The sequence below is a fragment of the Engraulis encrasicolus genome, chromosome 22 (assembly GCF_034702125.1).
Source record: "Engraulis encrasicolus isolate BLACKSEA-1 chromosome 22, IST_EnEncr_1.0, whole genome shotgun sequence".
Taxonomy (NCBI): domain Eukaryota; kingdom Metazoa; phylum Chordata; class Actinopteri; order Clupeiformes; family Engraulidae; genus Engraulis; species Engraulis encrasicolus.
The window spans coordinates 49,959,214-49,986,339 of NC_085878.1; the positions used below are offsets into that span (position 1 = coordinate 49,959,214).

The 27,126-nt window shown below is 43.0% G+C and overlaps 1 protein-coding gene across 1 annotated transcript; it reads right to left on the reverse strand.

Moving 5' to 3' along the window:
• Nucleotides 1–27,111, reverse strand: klhl3 (kelch-like family member 3). The gene is made up of 15 exons (XM_063188587.1): nucleotides 26,870–27,111; nucleotides 26,198–26,317; nucleotides 25,423–25,529; nucleotides 24,457–24,578; nucleotides 17,372–17,534; nucleotides 16,730–16,839; nucleotides 16,355–16,471; nucleotides 15,638–15,787; nucleotides 15,343–15,460; nucleotides 11,054–11,251; nucleotides 6,478–6,579; nucleotides 5,302–5,430; nucleotides 4,435–4,575; nucleotides 3,451–3,594; nucleotides 1–2,834 (listed from the first exon to the last, which is right to left on the reverse strand). Exons 1-15 carry the CDS (start codon nucleotides 26,881–26,883, stop codon nucleotides 2,806–2,808), a joined length of 1,764 nt encoding a protein of 587 aa, XP_063044657.1. The 5' UTR covers nucleotides 26,884–27,111; the 3' UTR covers nucleotides 1–2,805.
• Between the last annotated feature and the right edge of the window lie 15 nt (nucleotides 27,112–27,126).

The window sequence follows — 27,126 nt, forward strand, 5'->3', positions numbered from 1 at the left end:
TGGCTGCACAATACAGTTCTTTATTTTTTAAACACATTTGTAAAGATATATAGTAAAAACATTTGTTGAGCATCAACTACACTGTACAATTGAACAACCCAAGTTAGCAGGTCAAATGTCTCCTTTACAGTACATGACACCAGTATTTTGGCCACCAAAGTTAACATAATGCTAGTGGGTTAGCATGATGCTAGTGTGCATAGTCAACCTCGAAATTCCTTTGTGGTCTACATCATGTAGAGTACATGTACATGTTTCATAGACCATCACCACTATACCACAGCCGCTTCACTCAAGACACAGCTGTCACTTCAGACACAGTTCTGTTGTATAGTCCTTCGTTTAACTTAGTTAAAACTTGCTTTTTTCCATTAAGTTGTAATGACGACTTTCCTCTCCCCTCATAGTTGTATTGATGCTTTAGGCACACAAGACTTAATGTGTCATTCATGGCATGCAAAAGTATTAGCCATCACTGGTAGCTACCCTGTGACCCATCTAATAATGCATCCTGAAAAGACTCTTGACCTCTTGACCCTACAAGCAAGACGTTAGTTACAGTCTATTTTCAACTGCAAAATGCATCGTTTGGCCCCTGAATCGTTAGTCTCGTATCCTCAACTTCTGTAACGGTAGCAGAAAAACTAGAAGCTAAAGCTTTGTGTTTAAAATTGTGCAAGGAAGAAGTCCATTCATAGCTGGCAGCAACCTCAGGTGAACATGACCAATACTGAAGCATGTAGGAGCAGCTACTATAAAGCTGTTGTAATCAGCTACAAACTGAATTGGGTTAGACAGTTACTCAGTGTGCATTACTTATGTAGTTATTTAGTGTGTAAATTGACTCCGGGGTCCAGGCATGGCAAAGGTGTGCATATCTTCTTCTAAACAGATGAGTAGGCGTTTATAAAACAAGAAGTTGAACGAGACATACTGTCATTTCTTTCCACAAGATTTATCATAGTAAAGTGAAAGTCCATAAATTCTACGGTATAGTTCAAGCTGTCCAACAAAGTCTTGTGAAATTGGACCTTTAAAAGGCGAAAAAAGTAAACTTTTTTTGTTATTCATGAGATATAGCTTGTTAAAAATACATGTGCTTAACGTGGACATGTGCTGAGGTGAGCACCTTGCTCCAATATATGACACAAACACTGTAGTTCAGCCTCAGTAGAGAACCAACAACCTCCATCATTCAGCTGAACACAAGGGAGCCTCTAGCCTTGTGGCTCAGTTGCACCAGAGGACTACAAACCCTGTGAATGGCCTGGAACTTTGAATGTCAGACTCCCGCCGACTGAAGCTTCACTGGAGAAACAAGTGATTCACACTGTGGAACCATGACCTTCAGCAGGGAAGTTAACTTGGCAAAGGGACCCAGACCCTTGTAGTTCAGCATCACAATACCACGGTCATACAGTTTCCTTTAGGGTTTTGAACAAAGCTAGGTTGATTCAGTCATGCTTTCCATCAGGACTCCTGTGACCAGCACAGGAGAAAAGTCTTGCAAGAAAGGCGTTTTAGTCTGGCTTCATTGTGAAGACTACCGAGGCCTTGGTCTCCTGGAATGACAGCCACTCATGGATGTGCGCAGTCACTCTGGGCTCCTCTGAGGTAACATCACAACAGGTTGAAAAAGAAAAGCGCCAGTTCAACCCAAGCTGCATAAAGCCACCACTGGGTCGTGGGGTAGTGGAAGGGCGAGCATAGTGTTGATTTGGCCAGTGCCCTTTCAAGTCTTTACACACAAACATGTCTCTGTATGGCACTGTGTTTTTGTTTTTTTGCAGCAGGGTTTCATCAGTGAAAGATCAGCAGAGGAGCCGGCATGACTGACCAACCGAACACAAAAGGAAGAGGGCATCAACAGACAAAGAGATGAAAAGATAGAAAGAGAAACCGACAAAATGTAAAGGAAAAGGGACAGCTGCTGGACCAGTCTAGAATCGGCCAGGGAGATGTGATGCTGCAAGTCACTTGGCGAATAATTGGGACTGTGTGTGTGTGTGTGTGTGTGTGTGTGTGTGTGTGTGTGTGTGTGTGTGTGTGTGTGTGTGTGTCTGTGTCTGTGTGTGTGTGTGTGGCGTGCTTGCCACGTGATGAATGTCTTTTCCTCAAGTGGACCTGGTCCCAGCTTGTTAGTCACCTGCACACACGGACAAAAGTGTGGGCCCCCTCCACTGTCACTTGTCCCCCCTCTGGGGATTGGACATGGGTTGATGTTGGGGAGTAGGGCTGGTTCGTATTATGGTTCCTGTGACGAGGTGGAACTAACCATATTCCACAGTAGTCCCCAACAAAAACGGTTCACACTGCCTGACAATAACCAACTCCACTTTCCAACACAATGTGACTCCTGTTTGAAAGTTGTATAAGGAGGTGAATACGATTGCTGCTTGACAGAAGTTGCATTGGTTCCATTTGGCTGAGTCTATCTATCCTGGGTTTGAGATAGATAGTAGTAGTCATTAGTAGTTGTTATTATTCAGAGGTTTTATCAAGGAGACGGGAGTGGCTCCTGTTGAAAAGATGGGTAAGGAGATTGGGGAATGACCTTTGCTGTTGACATGCAGCGTGTTTTCAGCAGTTGAGTAATTGACTGGATCTTCACGGATGGCAAGGCCAGGCCAGTGTGTGTACACCAGTAGAGTGTCACGGACCTGCCGCTGGCAGGTGCCTCTGACTCCAGGTGGATTCTGGGTCGTTGTCATCGTCTTCGTCGCCGCCAGCAGTGTTTGGATTGGTGGAGATGGGTGTGGCTGGACAGCAGTCTGCGGTGTGACGGGTGGCCTGGGGGGCTGATTGTCATGATGGCTTATCAATAACTGAAACACCTGCATGAGAGAGAGAGAGAGGGAGAGAGAGAGAGAGAGAGAGAGAGAGAGAGAGAGAGAGAGAGAGAGAGAGAAAATCATACATAAGGCTGACAACCGGGCACTTAAAAAAACACGGCAGTGAAACTAAGCCAGGGACAGAAACTCAGTCAGCCCAAGGCTACAATTGCTTTGGCTGGTCGTGAAACATAAAAGGACAAGAAAGTCCTCCATTCATAGGGGCCGCAGGCTGACCATGTCTTGCCTGTGGCAAACCCAGCAAAGGAAGGGCTGAAGAGTGCCTAGGCTCGCCTGAATCAGCCTGGACCTGTTCATCTTGTCAAGTCTATCAGTGACAGCGGCAAGGCTGCCTTGGGCATCAAGAAGGGTCCTAATTACCCAAAGGCAAAGCTTGCTCTCAGAGCCTAAAGTCTGCTGTCAAAGCCCCCAGAGCACCCAGCTACCCATGGGGTGACATGCCCTTTCAGCCACAGAGAGCCATAAAAGACTTTACAAGAAGGAGTGCAAGATGATTGGCCTGGACTATTTGAAAGACTTTTAATAACTTCAATACAGTATATAATTTAGTTATTTTGTTGAATTTCTTTTTTTCGTGTGTATGTGTTTGGTTGGTTACCTGCGTAGCTGCGTCCATTGTTCATGTTTATGGGCAGTAGACTCCACTTGTCAGTAGCAGGATTATAGAACTCCACTGAGGACAAGTTACACGAGCCATCGTCTCCCCCAACTACATACAGTAGCCCATTGATGGCACATACACCTGGGGTTCAAAAGAAACGCAAATACACAGTTGGTGTGAGAACATGTCACACACATGCCTGGATGTCAACCACGCGTGCACACACACAATGATCAAGACATATAGGTCAGTACTGACATGTTTAAAATGCTGAAATTTAACTGCATGAAAAAACTCCTTGTATAGTTTCTAAAATGGCAATTTTAGCATTTAGCAGAATGGGTCCCAGGCGGAAAAAAAACAAACAAACAAAAAAACACTCCTTCCTATTAAAAAACGCTGCTACACAGGTTTGATGGCCATCAAAAACGTATTTTTAAAACTACCTTTAAACATGGTAACAAGAGTGTTATGGGAGGTCTCCGTATGGACTACATCCATTGGATGGATTAGATGTGCTTGCCGCAATTGACTGTTGCAGGCACAGGAATAGTCTGAATTAAATGTTAGGAGTTAGGCCATCCAGTACAGTAGGTGAAAAAGTGGATTGCATTCGGGTTCTTCTTTTCTTCTTTTTTATTTTTTTATTTACATAGCAGCAGAAGTGTAGACAAAAGTTTCGGCTGTTGCCTTCGCAACAGCAACAGCCGAAACGTTTGTCTACACTTCTGCTGCTATGTAAATAAAAAAATTAAAAAGAAGAAAAGAAGAACCCGAGTGCGATCCACTTTTTCACCTTCAAAGTTATTCAACTGGAGACGCACCACACGGAAGAGCGCGGTGTATGAACTACTACATACAGTACAGTAGGACATAATGTCAGGGTGACAAGGGAGATGGGAATTGAAAACATTTTTATTTGTTATCAAGGGAAGATTTTAGGGAACGGACGTAAACAGAGGCTGGTTAAGCCATACTGACCTGCGTTGCGGCGACACATGTTCATGTCAGACACCTGTCTCCAGGTGTTGCTGGGGGGGTCGAACACCTCCACGCTCTTCCTCACCAGGGGCCCGTCGTGACCCCCTGCGGCATACAGCTGCCCCTCCAGCACACCCACACCTGCACAACAACATGCAACCAATGTTAAAAGTTCAATCAACACAGCACACTGTTCCTTGGAGCTGTTCTTTTTTTTTATTTATTTATTTATGGCAGCGAAAGGTTCGCTCCCATAGATAAAAAAAGAAAAAAGAACAGTATTCAGAGTGCATTGTTTTCTGAACTTTTAGCATTGATCAAGTTGTCCTGCCTCACACCTACACCACTAAAGGCTGGTGCACAAGGACTTCTATGTACATGGAACCGACGTTCTTTACTTTGATTTCATATATGGGTCTATAACGTTTTTTTCTTGGGATCAGACGTCAGGTGGTACAGCCACCCATAAATTAATTAGTAACTGGTAAATAATATGCTGCCATGAATATGCTTCTTAGATAATCCACTTAAAAAAAATGTATTCATACAACAGTGGCATTAGCTGAGGTTGCCCCACCCTGACGTGTACCACTACTAACATGTTATTGACACATGTACATTTCTTGGAATGTCCAATGTGTCATTTTAGTAGTGTATCTTCCAATGTTTGTACTGACCATTCACAAGCTTGATCTTTTTCATGTCTATTGGTCTGGTCTGACCAGAGGTTAGGTTTTGTAGGTAGAGATGTCGAAAAATGAAAATGTCTGCTTTCCATGGAGAAAACCCACCTTTTCCAAGTGTGCGTGTGTGTGTGTGTGTGGTGTGTGTGTGGTGTGTGTGTGTGTGTGTGTGTGTGTGAAGCACCTGCTCCACTGCGTCTGGTGCCCATGTCAGCTACATAGACCCACTGGTTTCTGACCGGGTCAAACTCCTCCACTGTGCTCAGGCACTGACGAGACGCACCATCATAGCCTCCAACTGCATACAGCTTACCTACACACACACACACACACACACACACACACGCACACGCACACGCACACGCACACACAAAAACTCACCTGTTTACACAAGGTATGTGCACCATCAAATCATTGTATGCTTACTCACACATAACTCCACAGTACAATTTGCAATTGTACTTTTTTTCTTTCTTTTTTCTTTACTTCATAGTTCATACATAGTTCTGGTACTTTGTATCAGATATATTTATTTGCAACATACAGTATTGCTTGATTTTTCCCTACAGTACGTCTGTCTGCCTGTCCACCGAGTCTTTCAGTCACCTGCAGAGAGGGCGCATATTGGACACCCTGAGTCATAGACCTCGTTTACATGATGTTTTTCATTTCAAATGAAATAGTTCAGTCGAGTTTACATTGCATTTTTAATTCATTCCAAATTGTGAAGTTTACATTGTGCCTTCAAAGTGGAATTACATTTTATTCGGAATTAAATGGATTTAATGCAGAATTAAATTATATAGTAACAAACAGTTACATGAACATAGTTACATGTGTGTCAAAGAGTGTAATGTACCTGTACATCACATGCATCTAGCATGGGCCAGGAGGGACTGCTTGCCATCTCGAATTGCTCTCATATTGATTATGTTGAGATAGATAGAAGCAAATAGGTACATTGCACAGGCTTGAGAACTTAAGCCAAAAGAATGCAGAGGGAAATGCCATAGGGTGAGACAGGAGAGGGACCTTAGAGGGCAGCACCACCTGCTACAATGACTTAGAAATACAGATTATTGACTTTTGATTTGGACATTTTGAATTTTTATTTCATTTAATGGTTTTATGATTCTAATTATGTACCTTTCTTGTTTTCATCTTTTACCCCCTTTCTGTATGCCTTCATTTTTTATTTCACTTACCATGCCTCGTGCTTTTATCTATTTATCTTATTTTTTAAATTTGTTATTCATGGAAAGCACATTGAACTGCATTTGTGTATGAAATGGGCTGTCCAAATACAAATACAAATTGCCTAGCCTTGTGCAGACACTATCAGTTGAGGTAGCTCTCTTACCGTCCACGACTCCCACTCCCACGCTGCTACGCCTGGTGTTCATGGATGCCACAAACATCCAGTCATTCGACCTCCAGTTGTACGCCTCCACTGATGCCAAGCCTACATGGGGGCAAGACAGAGACCTTTAATATACAGTCCCAGGAAAAAGTTTGTGCACCCTTTGAAATTTCTTACATTTCTGTCAAAATTGATCGTAAAACATGGTCTGATCTTCCCGGAAATCTGAAGAAGGAACAATTAGAGTCTGCTATAACTAATTCCACCCAAACATTTACATGTTATCATTGTTTTATTGGCCATAAGGCTATAACATTCACAGGAGAGCAAGGCATAAGTAAGTACACCCTTGCATTAAATAGGTTTTAACCCTCAGTTAGTTGCAATATCCTCGGCCAGACTTGCAGATCAGATTAACAAAACAATCTGGATGTGTCTTGTCTCCCTCTTCTTTAGAGAACTGCCTCTCGTCAGCAAGGTTTCTGGGATGTCTGGAGTGCATAGCTTTCTTGACTTCATGCGATATAATCTCAATTGCTTTTTGTCAGGGCTTTGACTGGGCTATTCCAGAATGTGTATTTCATTGTTGTGAAGACATTCTAAAGTCAATTTGATTTTAAAGTATGGGTTGTTGTCACATTTCAGCACCCATCCTCCTGTGTGCTTCAACTGTGTGACAGACCTACTCACGTTTTTTTTCTGTAAAATATCACAATAAACTTGAGTTCATCGTTCCACTGATAATAGCAAACTGTCAAGGGCCTGAGGCAGCAAGGTAGCCGCATATAATGATGCTCCGTCCCGCCACCATACTCAGAAGTGGAGATGTAACCGAGAATAGCTAAAAATGGGGTTCCTTCTGCCAATCTAAAATTAATGGGATTTCTGTCCAAAAAAAATATTGCTGAACCTTTGAGGTTTGCGAAAAAGCATGTACATGCTTCATAATTACTGCTAAATATTCTGAAGACCAACGTTGAAACCAAAGTTGAATTGTTCAAGGGAACACACAATGTCATGTTCAGAGGAGAACTGGAGAAGCACACCTTCACCAAAACATCATCTCCACTTTTGAGTATGGTGGCGGGAGCATCATTATATGCGGTTACCTTGGTGCCTCAGGCCCTTGTCAGTTTGCTATTATCAGTGGAACAATGAACTCAGAAGTTTATTGAGATATTTCACAGAAAAAATATGAGGTAGTCTGTCACAGAGTTGAAGCACACAGGAGAATGGGTGCTGAAATGGGACAACAACCCATATTTTAGAGGCAATTGACTTTAGAATTGCTTCATAACAATGAAATACACATTCTGGAATAGCCCAGTCAAAGCTCTGACAAAAACATTTGAGACGATATGGCATGAGGTCAAGAAAGCTATTCACTCCAAACATCCCAGAAACCTTGCTGAAGAAGGGCAGTTTTCTAAAGAAGAGGGAGACAAAATGCATCCAGATTGTTTTGTTAATCTGATCTGCAACTACAGGATACATCTGGTTGAGGTTATTGTGACTAACTTAGGGTTAATACCTATTGAATGCAAGGGTGTACTTACTTATGCCTTGCTGTCCTGTGACTGTTTACATCTTATGGCCAATGAAAATATGAAAACTTGTAAATGTTTGGGTTGAATTAGTTAAAGCAGACTCTGGTTGTTCCTTCTTGTGATTTCCGGGAAGATCAGACCATGTTTTATGACCAATTTTGACAGAACGGTAAGAAATTTCAAAGGGTGTACAAACTTTTTCCTGGGACTGTACTGACAGGTGGCTGGTCAAAAAGCCACTAGAGCAGCAGAAGCACTGGAAGAAACAGGCTTTGTATAGAAGAGCAGGCGACAAAAGCACCAAAAGACTTTTGGATAACGGGATGCTTTTCCGTTTTGGGTGACGACTTAAGCAACAGAAGAGAACTTGGATTTCAGCAAACTTTATGGTAAGGAGCAATGAGACATGGTGACAGCCGTGGCAGTCAATCAGAATGTTGCAAAGCTTGCATCCCACATTTATTCTGTCCTGCCTTTGTTGTTGTTGGTTACAGTCCTGGTTCCTGGTACAGTACACTGGTCCCTCCATGGCTGAAGTGCCCTTGAGCAAGGCACCTAACCCCACACTGCTCCCGGGATTGTAACCAATACCCTGTGATAACTGCAAGTCACTAATCGTCAGCTGAGTGTAATGTAATGTAATGCATTCATGGATGCCACAACCATCAAGTCGTCATTCGACCTCCACTGACGCCAAACCCACAGCAGGGGGCGACAGAGAGCTTAGATGTAAGAGTGTGGTGGCCCAGGCAGAGGAGAATGAGGAAGAGTACAGTGGAAAAATACTAAGGAAAAGGAAAAGGAGAGAGAGAGAGAGAGAGAGAGAGAGAGAGAGAGAAAGAGAGAGCGACAGAGACAGAGACAGAGACAGAGAGAGAAATATATATATATTTTTTTATTTAAAAAGTTCTTTATTCACAATAAGGTTGTTTTACAATCACCCCATGGCAGATAGCCAGGGTCAAGCAATACATATAATCAGCAAATAGATTAATCTACAGGAAATAGCTGAAGTGCAGTTCCTCATTCAGTACAGAGCACAAAGCATTTTTGTAACACCACCTTGCTTCAAATGTTTCCAAATCATTCATGAGTTTAAAAAAACGAAAATCAACAAGGACCCTTGACTTAACCAGTGAAGGAAATACATCTGAAAGCTCAGTTCCAGGTATTTCCTCCACTCTGTTCCTCCTGGTAACATAAATTGCCATCTTGGCTTCACCCAGAATGAAATTGATCAGTCGGCATACATTTTGTTTACGCTTTACATACCTAAACCCAAGAATAAAGGTCTCTGCAGAGAATTCTTCATTGCAATGATCGAAAAACTGCTCCAAGCTAGCAAACAGTGGTCGCAATCGTGTACATTGTAAAAAAGCATGAAATACTGACTCCCTCTGGTAACAGAAGGGACACTCCTGGCCAACAGTTGGATTTAAAACAGAGACAAAAGTATTCACAGCAATAGCCCCATGAAGAATTCTCCACTGCAAATCACCCAGTTTCTTAGGTAATGGTGGTTTATAAAGTGCTCTCCACTCAGGCTTTACATTGACACTTAACTTTAGAACATTGCGCCAGGGTGTGTCAACTCTACTTGCAAGACATTTTTTGTTTAAAACCTTGACACACGCATTGTACAACTGTTTCCCCGACGCACCAGACAGAGACAGAGACAGAGAGAGAGAGAGAGAGAAACAGATGGAGAGTTTCTCATCAAGATAGGCAAGTGTGCATCTAAAAACACATGACCATATTAAGGCATACCCGCCAACTTTGAGTTACCAAAATTCAGCTAAAATTTTGAGAATGTTCTATAGGCCAAATCCTGACAGTCAACAGAAACGGCACGTTTGAAATTAGCATAAAGCGTGAAAAACAATGAATTATCAGTTTCTCCATGTTATTTTGTCGCTACAATTGTCTGAGGCTCATGCAAAAACTTTGTGCTGATGCAGGTTGTGATAAGGTTAATCACATGATTTGTTGTTCCGAGGCTGTTTACCGCGTTGTATGAACTGACAGTTTCTGAGGCGAGTTGGCGCGCACACACTACGGAGCTCGAGGGTGACAGCTCGCATTTTCAAGGAACTTGGTGGCATCTGGTATAAAATTTACTGGCAGGTAGCTTGCCTTGATAAGCAAGACCCTCTCAGTCTCTCTTCAGGAGGGGGTGTGGCCGCGCGGGCTTTCTGACAGGGGCCGTGGGGATAATTACTGGACCGTCCGACGGTGCCTTTTGATAATGTGAAAAATCTGGATATTTCCGGGAAATTAGTAAAAATTAGGGAGTTTCCCGGGAAATTAGGGATGGATGACAGGTATGTATTAAGGACATACGTACACATGTACACACATGTACACACATGTAAACACATATACACACATGTAAACACATATACACACATGTAAACACATGTACACACACACACACACACAGAGTTAAAACCATTTCAGCCACTTCACGAGTGCATTCATAAACTGCCATTCTGAGCAATCAAAGCTCTGACTTAAACACCGTTTGTAAATTCCGAGCTTTTGTTCACTGTGTGTGCCTTCATATAGTGTGGAATGTAGAAACAAATCCTCAGTACTGTGCTAAGCTAACCTCAGCTCCTAACGTATGTTCAGGCCGACATAGAACCGTGCTAGTGCCCATTCCCGCACCTAATCTCGAACCAGCTGGCGTGTTCACGTTGCCAGTATAAGCTTTCGGGAACCAGAAAGTTGGAAAATACTTTTTTTCTCTGCGAACTGTGACGACAATGTGGACAGGTTCCGGGTAACACACAGTCACGTGCAGAAAAGTTTACATCCCGAAATGAACAGGGGTAGTTCGCAAGTAAGCAAAGCGCAACTGGTGGGGCAATGGGCATCAATACCGTTCTGGTCGGTCTGAAACCAGCACTAGTGCTCTTCCCCTGTGTGTGTGTGTGTGTGTGTGTGTGTGTGTGTGTGTGTGTGTGTGTGTGTGTGTGTGTGTGTGTGTGTGTGTGTGTGTGTGTGTGTGTGTGTGTGTGTGTGTGTACCTGTGCTGCCATCGAAGCCTCCTACAGCATAGAGCAGGTCCCCTAGTACTGCAGCTCCTAGCGTGCTTCTCCTCTCCTGCATGCTGGCCACAGAGCTCCACTGGTCCCGGGCCCCGTCGTACATGTCCACCGTCCGCACGCGCAGAGAGCCGTTGAAGCCACCCACCGCATACACACGGCCTGCCATTACCACAACACCTGCACACACACACAGTGTAGAACAGTGTTTCTCAAAGTGGGGCGTAAGCCACCCTGGGGGGAGCGCGGAGTCATCTCAAGGGGGGCATGTGACATCTGATTTTTTTTCAATGATTTCCTGTCCCGCCAATAAGTCAATAAGTTTTAAGTTCTCACCAACATCATATTATTAATTGTCATGAATTTGAATAGCATAGGAAATGAATACACATCTGCATTCGACTGCAGTCCCTCTTTGTATAATCTCACTAGTCACCTTTCCTTGAATTCTGTGCAGCGATCGCAAAATCAGTCTGCGCGAGGCGGGGCTCGGAAGCATTCAGACCCTCTGAAGGGGGGAATGCTGAAAAAAGTTTGAGAACCACTGCTGTACATGATGAACGGTTCATTTATTTACTCTTTGGAAGGCGTGCGTGTGCAAGCACTTAGGCACTTTAAACTTTGTTGCACTTTAAGTGGGACGGGGGAGGGGGAAATCAAGCACTGGTGTCACTTTTACCTTTGCTGCACTTTAAATGGGAATCTCCTACTACTACTGAAAATTCCAAGCAAACTCCAAACAAAATTTTGTTGTCAAACACCATTTTGGCAATGACAATAAACTCTAGAATCACGCACACATGCACGCATGCACGCACGCACGCACGCACGCACGCACGCACGCACGTCATATCACCATTATATATTCTTTGAAAATAAACAGCTTGAATTTTCTACAGCTGATTTCAAAAACTGTCCCAACCCCTGAGTAAAGGCAGAAGCCTATTGAATTAGTCAATAGTACGTAGTGGGATGTGTGTGTGTGTGTGTGTGTGTGTGTGTGTGTATGTGTGTGTGTGTGTGTGTGTGTGTGTGTGTGTGTGTGTGTGTGTGTGTGTGTTGGGGGGAGGGGCTTTTTAGGCATCATGCCACGTCAGTATACATAGGTTTTAGGGGTGGTACGGTTCACAAAAGTCACGATTCGGTCCATATCACGGTTTCAAGGTCACGGTTTTCGGTTTTGTACGGTTCTGTTATTTTTTTTTTTTTTAATTCATTATGCACTGGAAATGTATAATATAACAATTAGAATGAAAATGTAAGCTTATCATGGGCATGTTGAATTTGACTTCATTTAACCTGTAACAAGGTGAAGTTACTGAAAGAGGAAAGATATCAATGATTTTAACATGCTTCCATTTATTTCACAAAAAGGGAGAACTAAGTCCTAACTTTTAAGTTGACAAATATTGAAATATTACATACTATAACACATTTGACGTGTAAAAATAAAACAGCTACACTCCTGTAGACAATGGGACCATTAGGTCAGTGCAGTATGACTATTTTGGGTAATGACGCACTGAGAACGAATTGGACTTTTATTTTGATACCGCTTTCTGCGAGTTTTGCGCTTAGGATGAATCAGTTGCTTCCTATCATGAAACTGCCGGCCGTGAGAAGCATAGAAGTAAAATCAGAAGTCAAATTCAATTTTAAGTGAACAAGTGATAGGGTTAAGTTATGTTAAAATGTGACAGTTAAGGTAACAAATCATTGAAAAAGATCGTTTTTTTAGAAGTGTAGGCCTATGCACAAGAATGTTTAAAAAAAAATCCTGTGAAGCTGAGCCTGTTAAAACAGTCAAATTTTATTTTGGTTATAGTGTTAAACATCAATATTAACTAGGCAACAGCACAAAGTCCCCTTCATTCCATCAGAGTTTAACTGGCTACATATAATTATGTCTAACAGTAGATTCCAGTTAAGGACAGCGAATCTGATGGATATGTTCAATTATCTCGCATTTTGCCGTCCGGAATCCCCATTCAATGCCACGTGGATATAGCCTACACTAGGCTACTGTAACGTAAGTCATAGTCTACTTTGTTCTGCTAATCTGTCATTTTTTGTAAATTCATGTTCATTTAATTTAAATTGGTCACAATAAAGGCTGGGGGCAGTCACTTGCGCTAACGTAACGTGGAGAGAGAGGGAGAGGGAGACGCTGCTGACCGACCTGCACTTGCGCAGGCTACTGTAGCCTAGTCTGCTGGTGCATGCTGTTACATTATGCATTTTAATTGGCTGATAGAAATCAGTCTTTCCACACCCAATATCCTACGTAGTCTTTGTGTTGTATGCTTGTAAAAGTAGTAAGATTTTCATTGCGTCGTCCGCTGGAGGTCACTCTCTCTTTTTTTTTGGAAACCGTGGGCACCGTGCAGTTGCACACTACCCCGTTCCGTGACATGCAAACCGTGCATGTCGTTTGCGACGCAAACCGTACCATGCCTAATACAAACCCCAACTCCGGTGAAGTTGGGACGTTTGGTAAACAGTGAATCAAATCAAAATGCTATCATTTTCAAAACATTCAATATATTCATTAGATGGAGAATAGTGAAAAGACAACATATTTAACAAATTTAACATATTTAATAAGTGTTAAAACCGAGAAAAAATATTCTTTTGGGGGACATATGTACTCATTTCTAATTTGATAAATCCAACACGTCTCAAATAAGTTGGGACGGGGGTCAGTGAAATTTAGTAAACATCCAAATAAGATAAAACAACAAAGAAGAACATTTCAAAATGAATTGTACTGACGGACAATATAGGTGTCCAGGTATAAGATCATCACAGAGAGGCTGAGTCACTCAGAATTAAAGATGCAAAGGGAATAATTACCATAGTTATTACATACATTTTTTAATTCCCTTTGATTTACCACGATTGAGTGTATATAAGACATATTTTTGTTACTAAAATCATTGTATAGGTTCATGACATCATGAAATATATATTGGCTGTAGTCTCACTCTAATTCCTGGAGTGCTAGAGCTATTGAAAATTGACCATATTAAGAATGCTTAATGCGTGCAAATGATACAGGGGTGTAACATTCTCCTAAGCACCTGAGCTCACTTGAAATAAACCCAGAAGACATGGGAAACTGTCCTTTGCTTACAAAAGTCAGCAGAAGTTGTAGAGGTCCATTCTTTTTGACAATAATAGAGCATTGCACATCCTGTGCTACAGTGAAAATGGACCATCCAACTTGTGTTAGTGCTAACTTCAAAAGTCAGCCTCCATGATGGCATGCGGGTGCAGTAGTGCATTGGTTAAGATGTTCTCATTCATCTGTAGAGTTAAATACAGTGCTGAATTGTATAAATGAGTTTTAAACAGCATGAAAAGCCACTCATGCATTATATTTTGAAGGGAGATCTTCGATTATTGCCACATAGTAAAGTCAAATTGCATTCTCTACTATGTTTTAACAGTTTGGCTCCATCATAAGGACCAGCAGGTGATAAAATGGTGGGCTTTTGGTCAGGACCTGTCACACTGTAAGCACTACAGAAAGGAAAACATTGCAAAACATGACAAGGAATACACCCACCATTTAAGCTGGTGAAATCATGTCCAAGATAGGAATTAACACTGTTTTTTATATAAAATCATCTCATCGGTTAATGTATTTAACTGTTAAGTGTTGTCTTTTGTTTTGTTTTTAGTCTTCCTCGACATTTGCTGCCATTTATTGTCCCCGTCCCAACTCTTTTGAGATGTGTTGGATTTATCAAATTAGAAATGAGTACATATGTCCCCCAAAAGAATATTTTTTCTCGGTTTTAACACTTAATATGTTGTCTTTTCACTATTCTCCATCTAATGAATAGATTGAATGTTTTGAAAATGATAGCATTTTGATTTTATTCACTGTTTACCAAACGTCCCAACTTCACCGGAGTTGGGGTTTGTAGGTTTCATGTTTAGAAACATTTGTGTTGTGAGGCGGGGCAAGATGCTAACCAGCCAACGACGTGAGCTCATTTTTTGAGTGACCGCAGTTTGCAGCAATCAGAGATTGAAGAGTGCACAGCAACGGGTGTGTTTACAAACGCGCAACCCATGTATTATTTTATGTGTAATATCTATTGTTTGTGGGCATGTGATTGTTTGGTTGGTTGGTCTATTCTTGTATGTTTATTGTGTTTATTTGTGCTGTCTATAGTGTTGATGTGTGACATTTGAAAAGCGTGTGTCTGTGATGACAGTTCAAGCTGTGTATGGTCATATCTGGGAAGTCCTGACTGTCCCACCTGCTCTGCAGCGTCGGGAAGGCAGCTCTGCTACCTGGTGCCAGCGCTCCTCTTGGAAGTCGTAGCACTCCACCGTACGGATGGCTTTAGGGGCCTGCCCACCCACTACAATCATCGCCTGGTTCACGCACAGACACAGACACAGACACAGACACAGACACAGACAAACACACACACACACACACACACACACAAAGGGAGAGAGCGCTGATTAATGACCTCCTCCCACCTGGTAAGGTCGTACTAAAACAGTTTGGCAGGTATTTGGAGTGCTGTGTCGTGTCGTGTGGTGTACCTTAGGCAGGCTGACGGGTGTGCGTGGCCGCGTGCGGTCCGTCTTGATGAGGTGCCGCTGGTCAGCCGGGAGGAGATGATACTTCATGGCCTCGATCAGGAAGTCCTTACACATGTTGTTGTTCTTAATGAGGGCCTCCTCCTCCACCCTCTACATGCACACACACACACACACACGGACACACACACCGACACACACACCCGACACACACACCCGACACACACACCCGACACACACACCGACACACACACACACACACACCGACACACACACCCAACACACACACCCAACACACACACCCAACACACACCCAACACACACACACACACACACACACACACACACACACACACACACACACACACACACACACACACACCAATCAAAGACCGCAACCTGGCCCTCAGCCTAATGCTAGACCAATGTGTCGTGTGTGTTTGGCGCCCTCAAAGGTCAACTCTTATCCCTGTGGCTGGCATATCGGTGAATCTTCCCCAAACACCTACTAGAAAAGTCTGTAACTTCGAAAGTATACAATTGCACTTAAAAAAGGGTTTAGAATATTTTGAGATTATGAGATATTTTGAAGTGCATAGAGTGTTTGGACTGGTGACGAATGACCCATTACAGTCAATAGGACCGGGTAATTTCTACATGTTAAGTGTATTGGAATTACCTGGACCAAGTAATCTCTACATGTAAGTGTACTGGAATTACCTGGACCAGGTAATCTCTGGATAGTAACGGTAGCCTGACGTGTTCCATTAGTTTAGGCATGTGCTCCAGACGAGCCTCCTTGTCATGGTTGATCCAGGCCACCATTGCCTCAAACACCTGCAGAGAGAGAGAGAGAGAGACAGAGACAGAGAGAGAGAGGGATTTTAGTCATTTAGAATAATTTTAGTCGATGATTTTCTAAATGTGTGTTACCCATTCCCAAATTGCCAGGCTAGTGCTGTGTGTGTGTGTGTGTGTGTGTGTGTGTGTGTGTGTGTGTGTGTGTGTGTGTGTGTGTGTGTGTGTGTGTGTGTGTGTGTGTGTGTGTGTGTCTGTGTGTGTGTGTGTGTGTAGTGCTGTCTGTGTGTCTTTTACCTTTTCCTCTGAAGAGACAGTGAGTTTGTCGCTGGCTATGAGATTACAGACCTGCTGCAGTGAGAGAGTCATAAACTCCTCCCCCTGCACCACCTCAGAGAAATGTTGCTCTAGACAGAAAATACAAGATAACACAAATGAACACACCCTATTTCATTAATTACATACAAAATAGGTGAGCACGTCAATAACATGCTCGGTCTATGTAACTAAATTCAAAAGGGTGCCAGTTTTTTCGTGTAAAACACAACCTATTTCAATCCGTTGTGTACACACAAGAATATGTGAATATGTGAATGAGGTGGAAGGCATGCATGGGCGCCATTTATGTCCCAGATCAACACACCTAGCTCAACACACTGTAAAAACCTCTCAATGTTTGGTGAAAAAAACAATACAATGTGGTTACAGAGATTTAATATGACAACACAAATGAATACAGCTACATTTGTACACAAAAAATGTGTGTGTTGATGTGCGTGTTGCTTTGATGACACAAATAAATACAACCAATATCAATCTGCACACACAGAAATGTGTTTGTGTGTAGGCACCTTCGTAGGTGTTAGTGTGGAGGGTGTGTGTGTGTGTGTGTTTGTGCCGGTTGCGTGGCTGTCTGTGTGAGTCTGTGTATATGTCTACCTGCATAGGCGTGGGCGTGCGTTAGCAAGGCGGTACAGGTGTGTAGGTCGGCGAAGGCGCGGATGCCCAGGCAGTTGGAGGGGTGGAGCTGAGCCTGGAGGAATTCACAGCACACCTGACGCACATCCAGCAGCTGCAGGAGACTGGCAGCAGGGAGGAGGACCTGCACGCACAAACACATACACACACACACACACACACACACACACACACAGACATACACACACACGGACGGACATACACACACACAGACATACACACACACGGACGGACATACACACACACAGACATACACACACACAGACATACACACACGGACGGACACACACAAACGGACGGACACACACAAACGGACGGACACACACTCACACACACTCACACGGATGGACACACACACTCACACGGACGGACACACACACTCACACGGACGGACACACACACTCACACGGACGGACACACACACACGGACGGACACACACACACGGACGGACACACACACACGGACGGACACACACACACGGACGGACACACACACACGGACGGACACACACACACGGACGGACACACACACACACACGGACGGACACACACACGGACGGACACACACACACACGGACGGACACACACACACACACACACCAGGTCAAGTTCCTTTATGCTAGAAATAAAATGCACATAATGTGAAATAAAAGAAACAATGGAACTAGATAAAACATACACCAAGTGTACATAATTCCAAAGTAAAAAACAGTGCACAATAATCGATAAAATAGAAATTGATGTATATAAAAAACATAAATAAATTCCAACTACAGTTGCTCCTGCAAGTTGGTGCTCATTGCAAGGGGCTGTATACCGCTTCCATGGTGGTGTACATTTCAACTGGGTGGTCCACAGACATCTGTGTGGATGTCATGTTCCACCTCTCAGCCCCCGTCCCACATCCCTTAACCCATTGATGCTCGATGCTGCGTACGGTATATGCAGCATTTACCCATCTGGAGCACCTGGAGCTGAATAGACGCAACATTCACTAAACTTGTACAAACCCCAACTCCAGTGAAGTTGGGACGTTTGGTAAACTGTAGGGGTGGTACGGTTCACAAAATTCACGGTTCAGTTCATATCACGGTGTCAAGGTCACGGTTTTCGGTTCTCTACGGTTCTTTTTTTTTTAGTTCATGATAAATGGTGCACTGACTAATAGAATCGGACTTATCACTAAATATCCTACATATGGTTTGTATAGGCTTATAATGTGAAAATGGTGTGATTTTAATTGTGTCTGATTTGGTCTTACACGCTAATGTTTTAATCAGAGAGACTGGATAAGATACTCCTAGAATCTCTGTTTTACATATTTTTCTGGGCAGTACATGAATTGCGGTTTGCGATGGATTGCACGGTTCGGTTCGGGATGTGTGTGAATTGTACGGTTTCGGTTTTCGGTGCGGTTTGTGCCATCCCTAGTAAACTGTGAATAAAATCAAAATGCTATCATTTTTTAAAAAAATCAATCAATTCAGTACATGGGGAATAATGAAAAGACAACATATTAAGTGTTAAAACCGAGGGAAAAATATTGTTTTGGGGGACATATGTGCTCATTTCTAATTTGATAACTGCAACACGTCTCAAATAAGTTGGGACGGGGACCAGTGAAATGTAATAAACACCCAAATAAGATAAAACAACAAAGAAGAACATTTCAAAATGAATTGTACTGATGGACAATAAGAGTGTCCAGGTATAAGACCATCACAGAGAAGCTGAGTCACTCGGAATTAAAGATGCAGAGGGAATAACTACCATAGTTATTACATGCATTTTGAATTCCCTTTCATTTACTATGATTGAGTGCATATAAGACATATTTTTGTCATTAAAATCATTGTATATGTTCATGACATCATGAAATATATATTGGCTGTAGTCTTACTCTAGCACTCCAAGAATTACAGATATTGAAAATTTACCTTATTAAGAATGCTTCATGTGTGCAAATGATAGAGGGGTTTAACATTCTCGTATGCACCCAAGCTCACTTGAAATAGACCCAGAAGACATGGGAAACAGTCCTTTGCTTACAGAAGTCAGCAGAAGTTGCAGAAGTCAATTCTTTTTAAAAAAAATATTAGAGTCTTGCACATCCTGTGCTACAGTGAAAATGGACCTTCCAACTTGTGTTAGTGCTAACTTCAAAAGTCAGCCTCCATGATGGCATGGGGGTGCAGTAGTGCATTGGTTAAGTTGTTCTCACTCATCTGTAGAGTTAAATTCAGTGCTGAATGATATAAATGGGTGCATGAAAAGCCACTCATGCATTATATTTTGAAGGGAGATATTAAATTATTGCCACATAGTAAGGACAAATTGCATCCTCTACTATGTTTTAACAGTTTAGCTCCATCATAAGGACCAGCAGGTGTTAAAATGACGGGCTTTTGGTCAAGACCTGTCACACTGTAAGCACTGCAGAAAGGAAAACATTGCAAAACATGACAACGAATACACCCACCATTTAATCTGGTGAAATTATGTCCAAGATAGGAATTAACACTGTTTTTTTATATCAAATCATCTCACCGGTTAATGTAATTAACTGTTAAGTGTTGTCTTTTGTTTTGGTTTTAGTCTTCCTCGAGATTTGCTGCCTTTTATTGTCCCCGTCCCAACTCTTTTGAGACGTGTTGTTTTTACATATTCATGAATATCCCCCAAAACAATAATTTTGGTCAGTTTTGATGGCTGATATGTTTTCTTTGTGCTGGTCTCCATCTAATATAAGAATCAGACGTTTTGAAAATGGCGGTATTTTGTTATTATTCACAATTTACCTTGTGTCCCAACTTCTATGGAGTTGGGGTTTGTATAAGACATAAATTAACACATTCTAATGCAAGATTAGGTCTTGATTAGGCTTTAAAATGTAAGTCATTTCAAGTTTTTATATGCTTCGGAGGCTGAGATATTTAGGCTTTTATAGGCTGAGGGCAACTTTTCCCAAAATGGGCTTAGGCATTCAGCAAGCATTTTTTGAAGGTGCCTCAGGCTTAAATAGGTTAAATGCGTTTTTGTGAAAATGTTCTTGGGTCCAAAAGGTAGTCCTAGTAGAAAATGGTTGTGAACCACTGCCTTAGTCTAGAATATTTGTGCTACACACAACAACACACCTGGGCCTTCAAATCTGCTTGACATTGCATACAATGCATGAAATGGCAACATTTATGTTTTAATTGTAGGCCTTCATGGTCCCTATAACAAACTGAATTGAAATGAATTGAATAGTACACCGGGGGCTTCTATACGTGTACGGCCACTGACGTGTATGCAGCTATACTAAGCGCCCAATCTCTGTGTGACTATCTATGACTTATGATAGGCCCAGCCACTATGGACCTTACACATCTAAGAATCCTGGTCCTAACCTACGTTGACCTTATGACTCTACATTCTCTGTCTATCTCTTCTTCCTCTGCCTTCCTGCTTTTTCTGCCTCTCCTCTATACCTCTCCTTTTAAATCTATCTCTAACAATGTTTTTTCCCATTTGTTAAGCACTTTGAGTTACATGCCTTGTATGACACAGTGCTATACAAATACAATTATTATTATTATTATTATTATAAACGTCTTACCGCAGTGTGGTGCACATACTGTAGCCACAGATAGGCACATAAACATAGTGTTCATCTAAATGCAGTCAGACCTGCAAGCTTATGTGAGAGAGTCTGTGTGTATCATGTGCATTCTGGGTGTCTGTTGTATTACGTTTGTGTATGTGTGTGCGTGCGTGCGTGTGTGTGTGTGTTGCGTGCATGCATGTACTGTATGTATATGGAATATTTCAGGTCACCTGAAATTCACTTGGGACCCGATATAAATAGTGAAAGCATCCAGCCTCCCAACGCCACATCTCTCTGTCTGTCTGTCTCTCTCTCTCTCACACTCACACACACACACACACACACACACACACACGCTCCTCTGCAGCCTTCCAATGCCACATCCCTCTCTCTTTCTCAAACGCACGCACACGCACGCACGCACGCGCGCACGCACACACACACACACACACACACACACAGAGTGCTCCTCTGCAGCCTTCCAATGCCACATCCCTCTCTCTTTCTCAAACGTGCAAGCGCGCAAACACACACACACACACACACACACACGCGCGCACGCACACACACACACACACACACACACACACACACACACTTCAAAACAGAGTGCTCCTCTGCAGTCTGGGTTAGGTTGTGTGAGAAGCAGAGCAGATCAACTGCAGAAAACACACGGAGGAAATCCTATCACATGGCAGCGGAGGCTTCCTGCCTGAAGAATGGCCGGAAGAACCCTGCCTAGACCGCCCCAGGCATGCACATCAACACACACACACACACACACACACACACACACACACACACACACACAGTGAGCTCGTGTATGAGTTGTGTGTGTGACCACAAATACACCTTAAACAATCCATTAGTCTGAATTGAAGTATATTAAATTACTTAATGAAATGTCAAAAGAGTTTAGCTGTAGGCAACTGGGGGTTCTTTTCTTTAGCTTGAAAACAATGCGTCCACTCATCGATTCATGTTTTGTCTGTAAAACTGTCAGTTCTAATTCCGATGCGGGAATCAGATCTTTTTAACTTCGGTAAGAATAACTCCTTTTCAAATGACCAGGAAGGTCACACATACAGATGCGAATTGGCCCTAAGGTTGTCACGCACTTCCGAAGTGTGAAGCAGCAGAGTCACCCATTTAAGGCGGGAATACACTGTGCAATATATTCAATTGCGGGTATTCAAAGTCGGATGCGACCAGAATGCTCACGCTGTACGACACAACTTGTTTTCCGGACCTGCAGGGGACAAAAACGTGGAAGGTACACATGCACCTGAGGTGGAGGCGAGGATGTGTTCAAGAGCAAATTTTTGTGCATGGAAAGTGTCAAATCGGGCCGTAGCACAGCTTCAACTGTGCGATTCACTCACGAAGGGCGACCAGGATTTCAAACCGATTTTCCAGCGACCATACCATTGCAGATCGCAAGCTGGTCGTGAGGTGAAATTGGTCATCATTAGTTACCCCATGTACAATACACAATGCGAAATTCACGATTCAGCAAGAAATTGTCCCGATTCCCAAAAAGTCGCACGACTGACAAATCGTGGGAAAATCTAGCCAAAAAACGCACAATGTAAGTCCGGCATTAGCTAACCTATAGTTTCTCACCAGTCAGGAGTCTATTTTCGCTAAACATACTAGTTTTAAAAAAAAAAACCCTCACAATTAATATTGGACTGCATTAAGTAACAGTTGGGGTTAACAGTATTCCATCAAATGTATACCATACCAACTGTAAATCATTGCTATAGTAGCCTGATTATCATCGACTTTCAAATCTCTTCCGAGTCTTGGTCTGACCAAGAGCCAAACAATTAACATTTCCCAAATGGCATGGTTGACCCGCCTCCCTTGGTTTGCTACTGGTTGTTTGCTTCCTGACAAAGTGGGAGGAGTTCCCGATTTTTCCGGAAATCAGAAACGATATTTGTATTGCTCCTGGCCGGACTAGAAGCAACGCTGAAAGTGTTGCATCACTAGCAGGGCGTGGCCTGGCTATTGCTATAGCACTACATTATTTTATTCATGACACTGATGTAGACAGGACTCTAAATTAACACCCATGAACTGGCCAAATGCTGGTGAAAATTCAGTTTGCCTGGTACAAAAGAAAACTTACTAGCCACATAAACTTTTGAATACAGATAAGTACAGATTTGTATATACTAGCCATATTGGCTGAAATGTATGATGTAATGTGTATGATGTAGTGGGAAAAAAATATTTGCAGCACTGGGTGTAGATGATGACACATTAGACTTAAACAATACCTATACGGCTGACATTTAAATGTTAAGATAAGTAGAAGCTTTTAAAAGAAAACCACTAGAAGTCCATTCTGATGACTACAACTGCAATAGTTTCATAGCTCAGCTGTATCCATGTGTGCTCCCTAATCTAAAACATAGATGAATTTGAAATCATACTTGCAAGTTATCTCACAATTAAATAACTAAAACAACCATCTTGAAAGAAGGCCATCTTAAAAGTGTTTCTGCTCCAAAAACTAACCAGTTGTACAGACTAGAGTAAGTGCACCAGATGTAGTGCACATCTGTCTACCAGTATAAAATATATATATGTTGAATGTCTGCCATCTTGAATAGATTGATTTCTAAAATTTCATCAGTCCATGTATCCATCACCGTGTTACCACACAAGATGGTGAAAATCTGTGTGCCCATTTAAAAGTCATGGCGTAAGCAAAATATCTGTGACAACACATGGCATACATACAGACTCACAGACTCACTTATGCCCAGACAACCGAAGAACCGTGTGCCTGGCACCTTCAACAGGCAAAGGCATAGTAACTGGGTAAAGGTAGCCTACAACCCACCAGTCTCTGATGAAAACCGTGAATCTCAGACACTGGGGCCCATCCTGCTTTGTAACAGTCAGGCTACTGAAAAGCACCAGATTTACATGCAGAGCTTTCTAATTTGCTCTCCCATGTGCCCTACTTGTGCACTATATCTGTGTATTCAATGAAGATGTGATCAGTAGAGTGTGATCAGACTGATTATGATCAAACTAAACCAAACTCCCAAAACCACCTTCACCAAAAAAAGCCCATCAGACCTGCCCAGTTGTCACAAGTTACACAATCAACACTATTGACAAAATCAGCCAAATACAGTGGCTGTTTTGAGAGAGAGAGGGAGACAGAGAGAGAGTCAGAGAGAGACAGAGAGGGGGGGGGGTGTTATCTGCATTTAGACAGGTGTTATTTGCATAATAATACACACACACACACACACACACACACACGTGTACACACACACACACACACACACCCTGGATTCAATCTACAATCCAGTGCCACATATTCCAAACCACCTGGTTTTACCTGCCGACCTGGAATTTGGAATGCGTGGCACTGGACTGTAGCTTCTGACTCCAGGTTGCCCATCCACACAGGCACCACAATGCACAAGCGCCCCACCTGCACATTGTCTTCGGACACCTGGACCTCTGCGGTGTAGATATAGTCGACCAGGCAACTGAGGACGTGTCCATCTACATCTCCAATCTCCACACGCTGGGCTTTGCTCTCACTCATGTCCCCTACACACAAATATGCATGCACACACACATGCACCCGTATGCAGACCAACACACACACACACACACACACACACGCACGCACGCGCACACACGCACACACGCACACACGCACACACACACACACACACACACACACACACACACACACACACACACACACGGCAGGTTACAGCTTTGCTACTTGAAATAGAAAGGCACACAGGTGGCTGGAAGCTCAAGCAGTCTTCAGTCTGTTCATTTGGGTTTGTTGGGTGCTCTTGGATATCGGGGATCAGTTCATGTAGATAGAAGAGTTCATCCAGGCACTCCAAAATAAGGTGTCCAAACGGGAAGTTACATTAAAAAGCCTTTAATGGTACTGGGCTGGGGTTACATTAACCATGTTCTTGGAGGGTTCTCCATCATGAAAAGGGGGCAGGCCCTGTTGATGTCAGCTACTTGTCAAGAGGTTAAATGTTAAGAGTGTAACAAGCATGATCCAATAAGGCTACGGATAGTTCATCTCCAGTACAACAATACGCTTAGTTGTTATTCTATGAAATGAAGGGGAATACTCAATGAATATGCTACTTGGTGTGTGGAGAAAGACAAATGTCTTTAGAAAGAAGGAGGGAATCCAGGGTACCTAGAAGGTCATCTGTGATGCTTTGCATAGGTTGCTGCCTTATCTATGGCTTTAAACTAGCCATTTAAAAATGAAGACTTTTACTTTTTTGGATACAAAGAGTGCCTTGCATTCCCAATTTCTTTCTAAAGACATGCTTGCTTATTCTATTTCCCATGGCCTAAAACAAGAATGACAGGAGTGTTTTCCTTTCCCACCCATGCCCATGCCCATGCTCACCTGTAAACATGGCACAGAAATAGGGACTGCAGGATGCCAACACAACTTTGTGTGCTGGCACCTCCACCTCCCCCGCCACAAGAAGCACATCACATAGCTGACTCCGGCTGTGGATGAATGCACACACACACACACACACACACACACACACACACACACACACACACACACACACACACACACACACACACACACACACACACACACACACACTTACTTTACAAGCAGCTTCTTGCATGTCACCATGTGAAAAGAGTAGACAATGTTGAACTGCTGTACAGTCTTTGGTAAAAATGAAGTGCTCCCTTGAAAACAAAGGTTTTCTTTCCACATGGATAACTATGCATCACTTTCGGTGTCGTGCTCAAAAGCGACTCCCTCCCAGAAAACGACTGACTTCATAGACTGCCCACCTATAACTCTGGATTAACTTAGCTATACCAAAGTTACTGTACGCCTGGCACCCTCCACTATCACTCCATACATTTTGGCAATCCTGATTTACAGGGGACAGTCAGTCACATTCTGGCAACGTTGTGCTAAAATGTGACTGCCCCCTTTAAGTCAGGATTGCAAAGGGCAATACCCACCAACATTTCTGAAGTGACAGTGGAGGGTGCCAGGAGGTATGTACAGTGAATTTGAAGCAGCTGACCCTCTGTAGTCCAGAGTTAAAGGGGGACAGTCCGTGAAGGCAGTCGTTTTCTGGCAGGCAGTCGCTTTTGAGCACGACATCGGCATATCAGGCATTTGATACAAACTCTCATCATCCTACCTGCGGAGGTCGTTCATGAGGCGGAAGGCTTTCCTCATGTGCCGGTGGTTGAAGGTGCGCATGCCTCCATCGCCCACATCGCTCTCGCTGTCAAACGTAGACGATTGGAGGGACACTTGGCTTGGAATGGGAGAAGCAAAAAATACTTTTATGTGTGCGCTCACCTTTGCTTAATGTAGTTCTACTCTAAAGTGCCACTCCCTCCCAGTACATAAAGTGTCATTGGCGTTTGAAGGTGTCCAGTAGGCTACATCTCCCATGTCATCATGATGACATACCCAAGTCCAACAAGGATATAAAACCCATGATTATATAGAGCTAAATCCGATGAAGAGTTCCACTACTGAATACATGGATGTCAAGTTTGGCTAACCAGGTTCTCGTGTCCAGAGGCTTCAGACTTGATAGCTTCTTTGTGCAAACAGAGGATCCGAACCACGGTCTAGCTATGGACTAAACCAGTCATTTAAATTGGCGCTAGCGAGCTAATTTTAGCCTCGCCGCTAAAGAGAATCGAACCAATGTGCTGGTGATTTATCTAACTTCAACTCACCACAAATGGCATGACTACCACAGTGTTAACCAGCGTTTCGCATACTGTTCATTGATTTGCCTAGATAAATCACAACTTCTCTCCGAAAGCACCGAAGGAAATGGGTGTCGCTAACTTACCCACTGCAGTGCATGTTTATCGGGATGTAGTCAACACTTGAGCATGAGTCCGCCGCTGGCCGCGGGCCCAGGTAACATTTCCATCTGTTCAACACTTCCACTCTTGAAAAGAGATGTCTCTTCAAAGTATATTCCAAATGTTAAGTCCACACTGATATGCCATATGCATTCCAAGCGACTTCGCTCCTTGCAGCAAGGGGATAGCGAGTTCACTAGCGTACTGTTTTCATCACACCAGCGCCTGGCAGGAGGACCAG

What these genes read in the sequence shown, in the direction of transcription:
- klhl3 (XM_063188587.1), bottom strand. An exon ending in TGTCCGAAGACAATGTGCAG is followed by an intron (nt 17,535 to 24,456) that starts GTGGGGCGCTTG and finishes TTGTGCGTGCAG; the next exon opens with GTCCTCCTCCCTGCTGCCAG. An exon ending in CATGTGTCGCCGCAACGCAG is followed by an intron (nt 3,595 to 4,434) that starts GTCAGTATGGCT and finishes TTTGAACCCCAG; the next exon opens with GTGTATGTGCCATCAATGGG.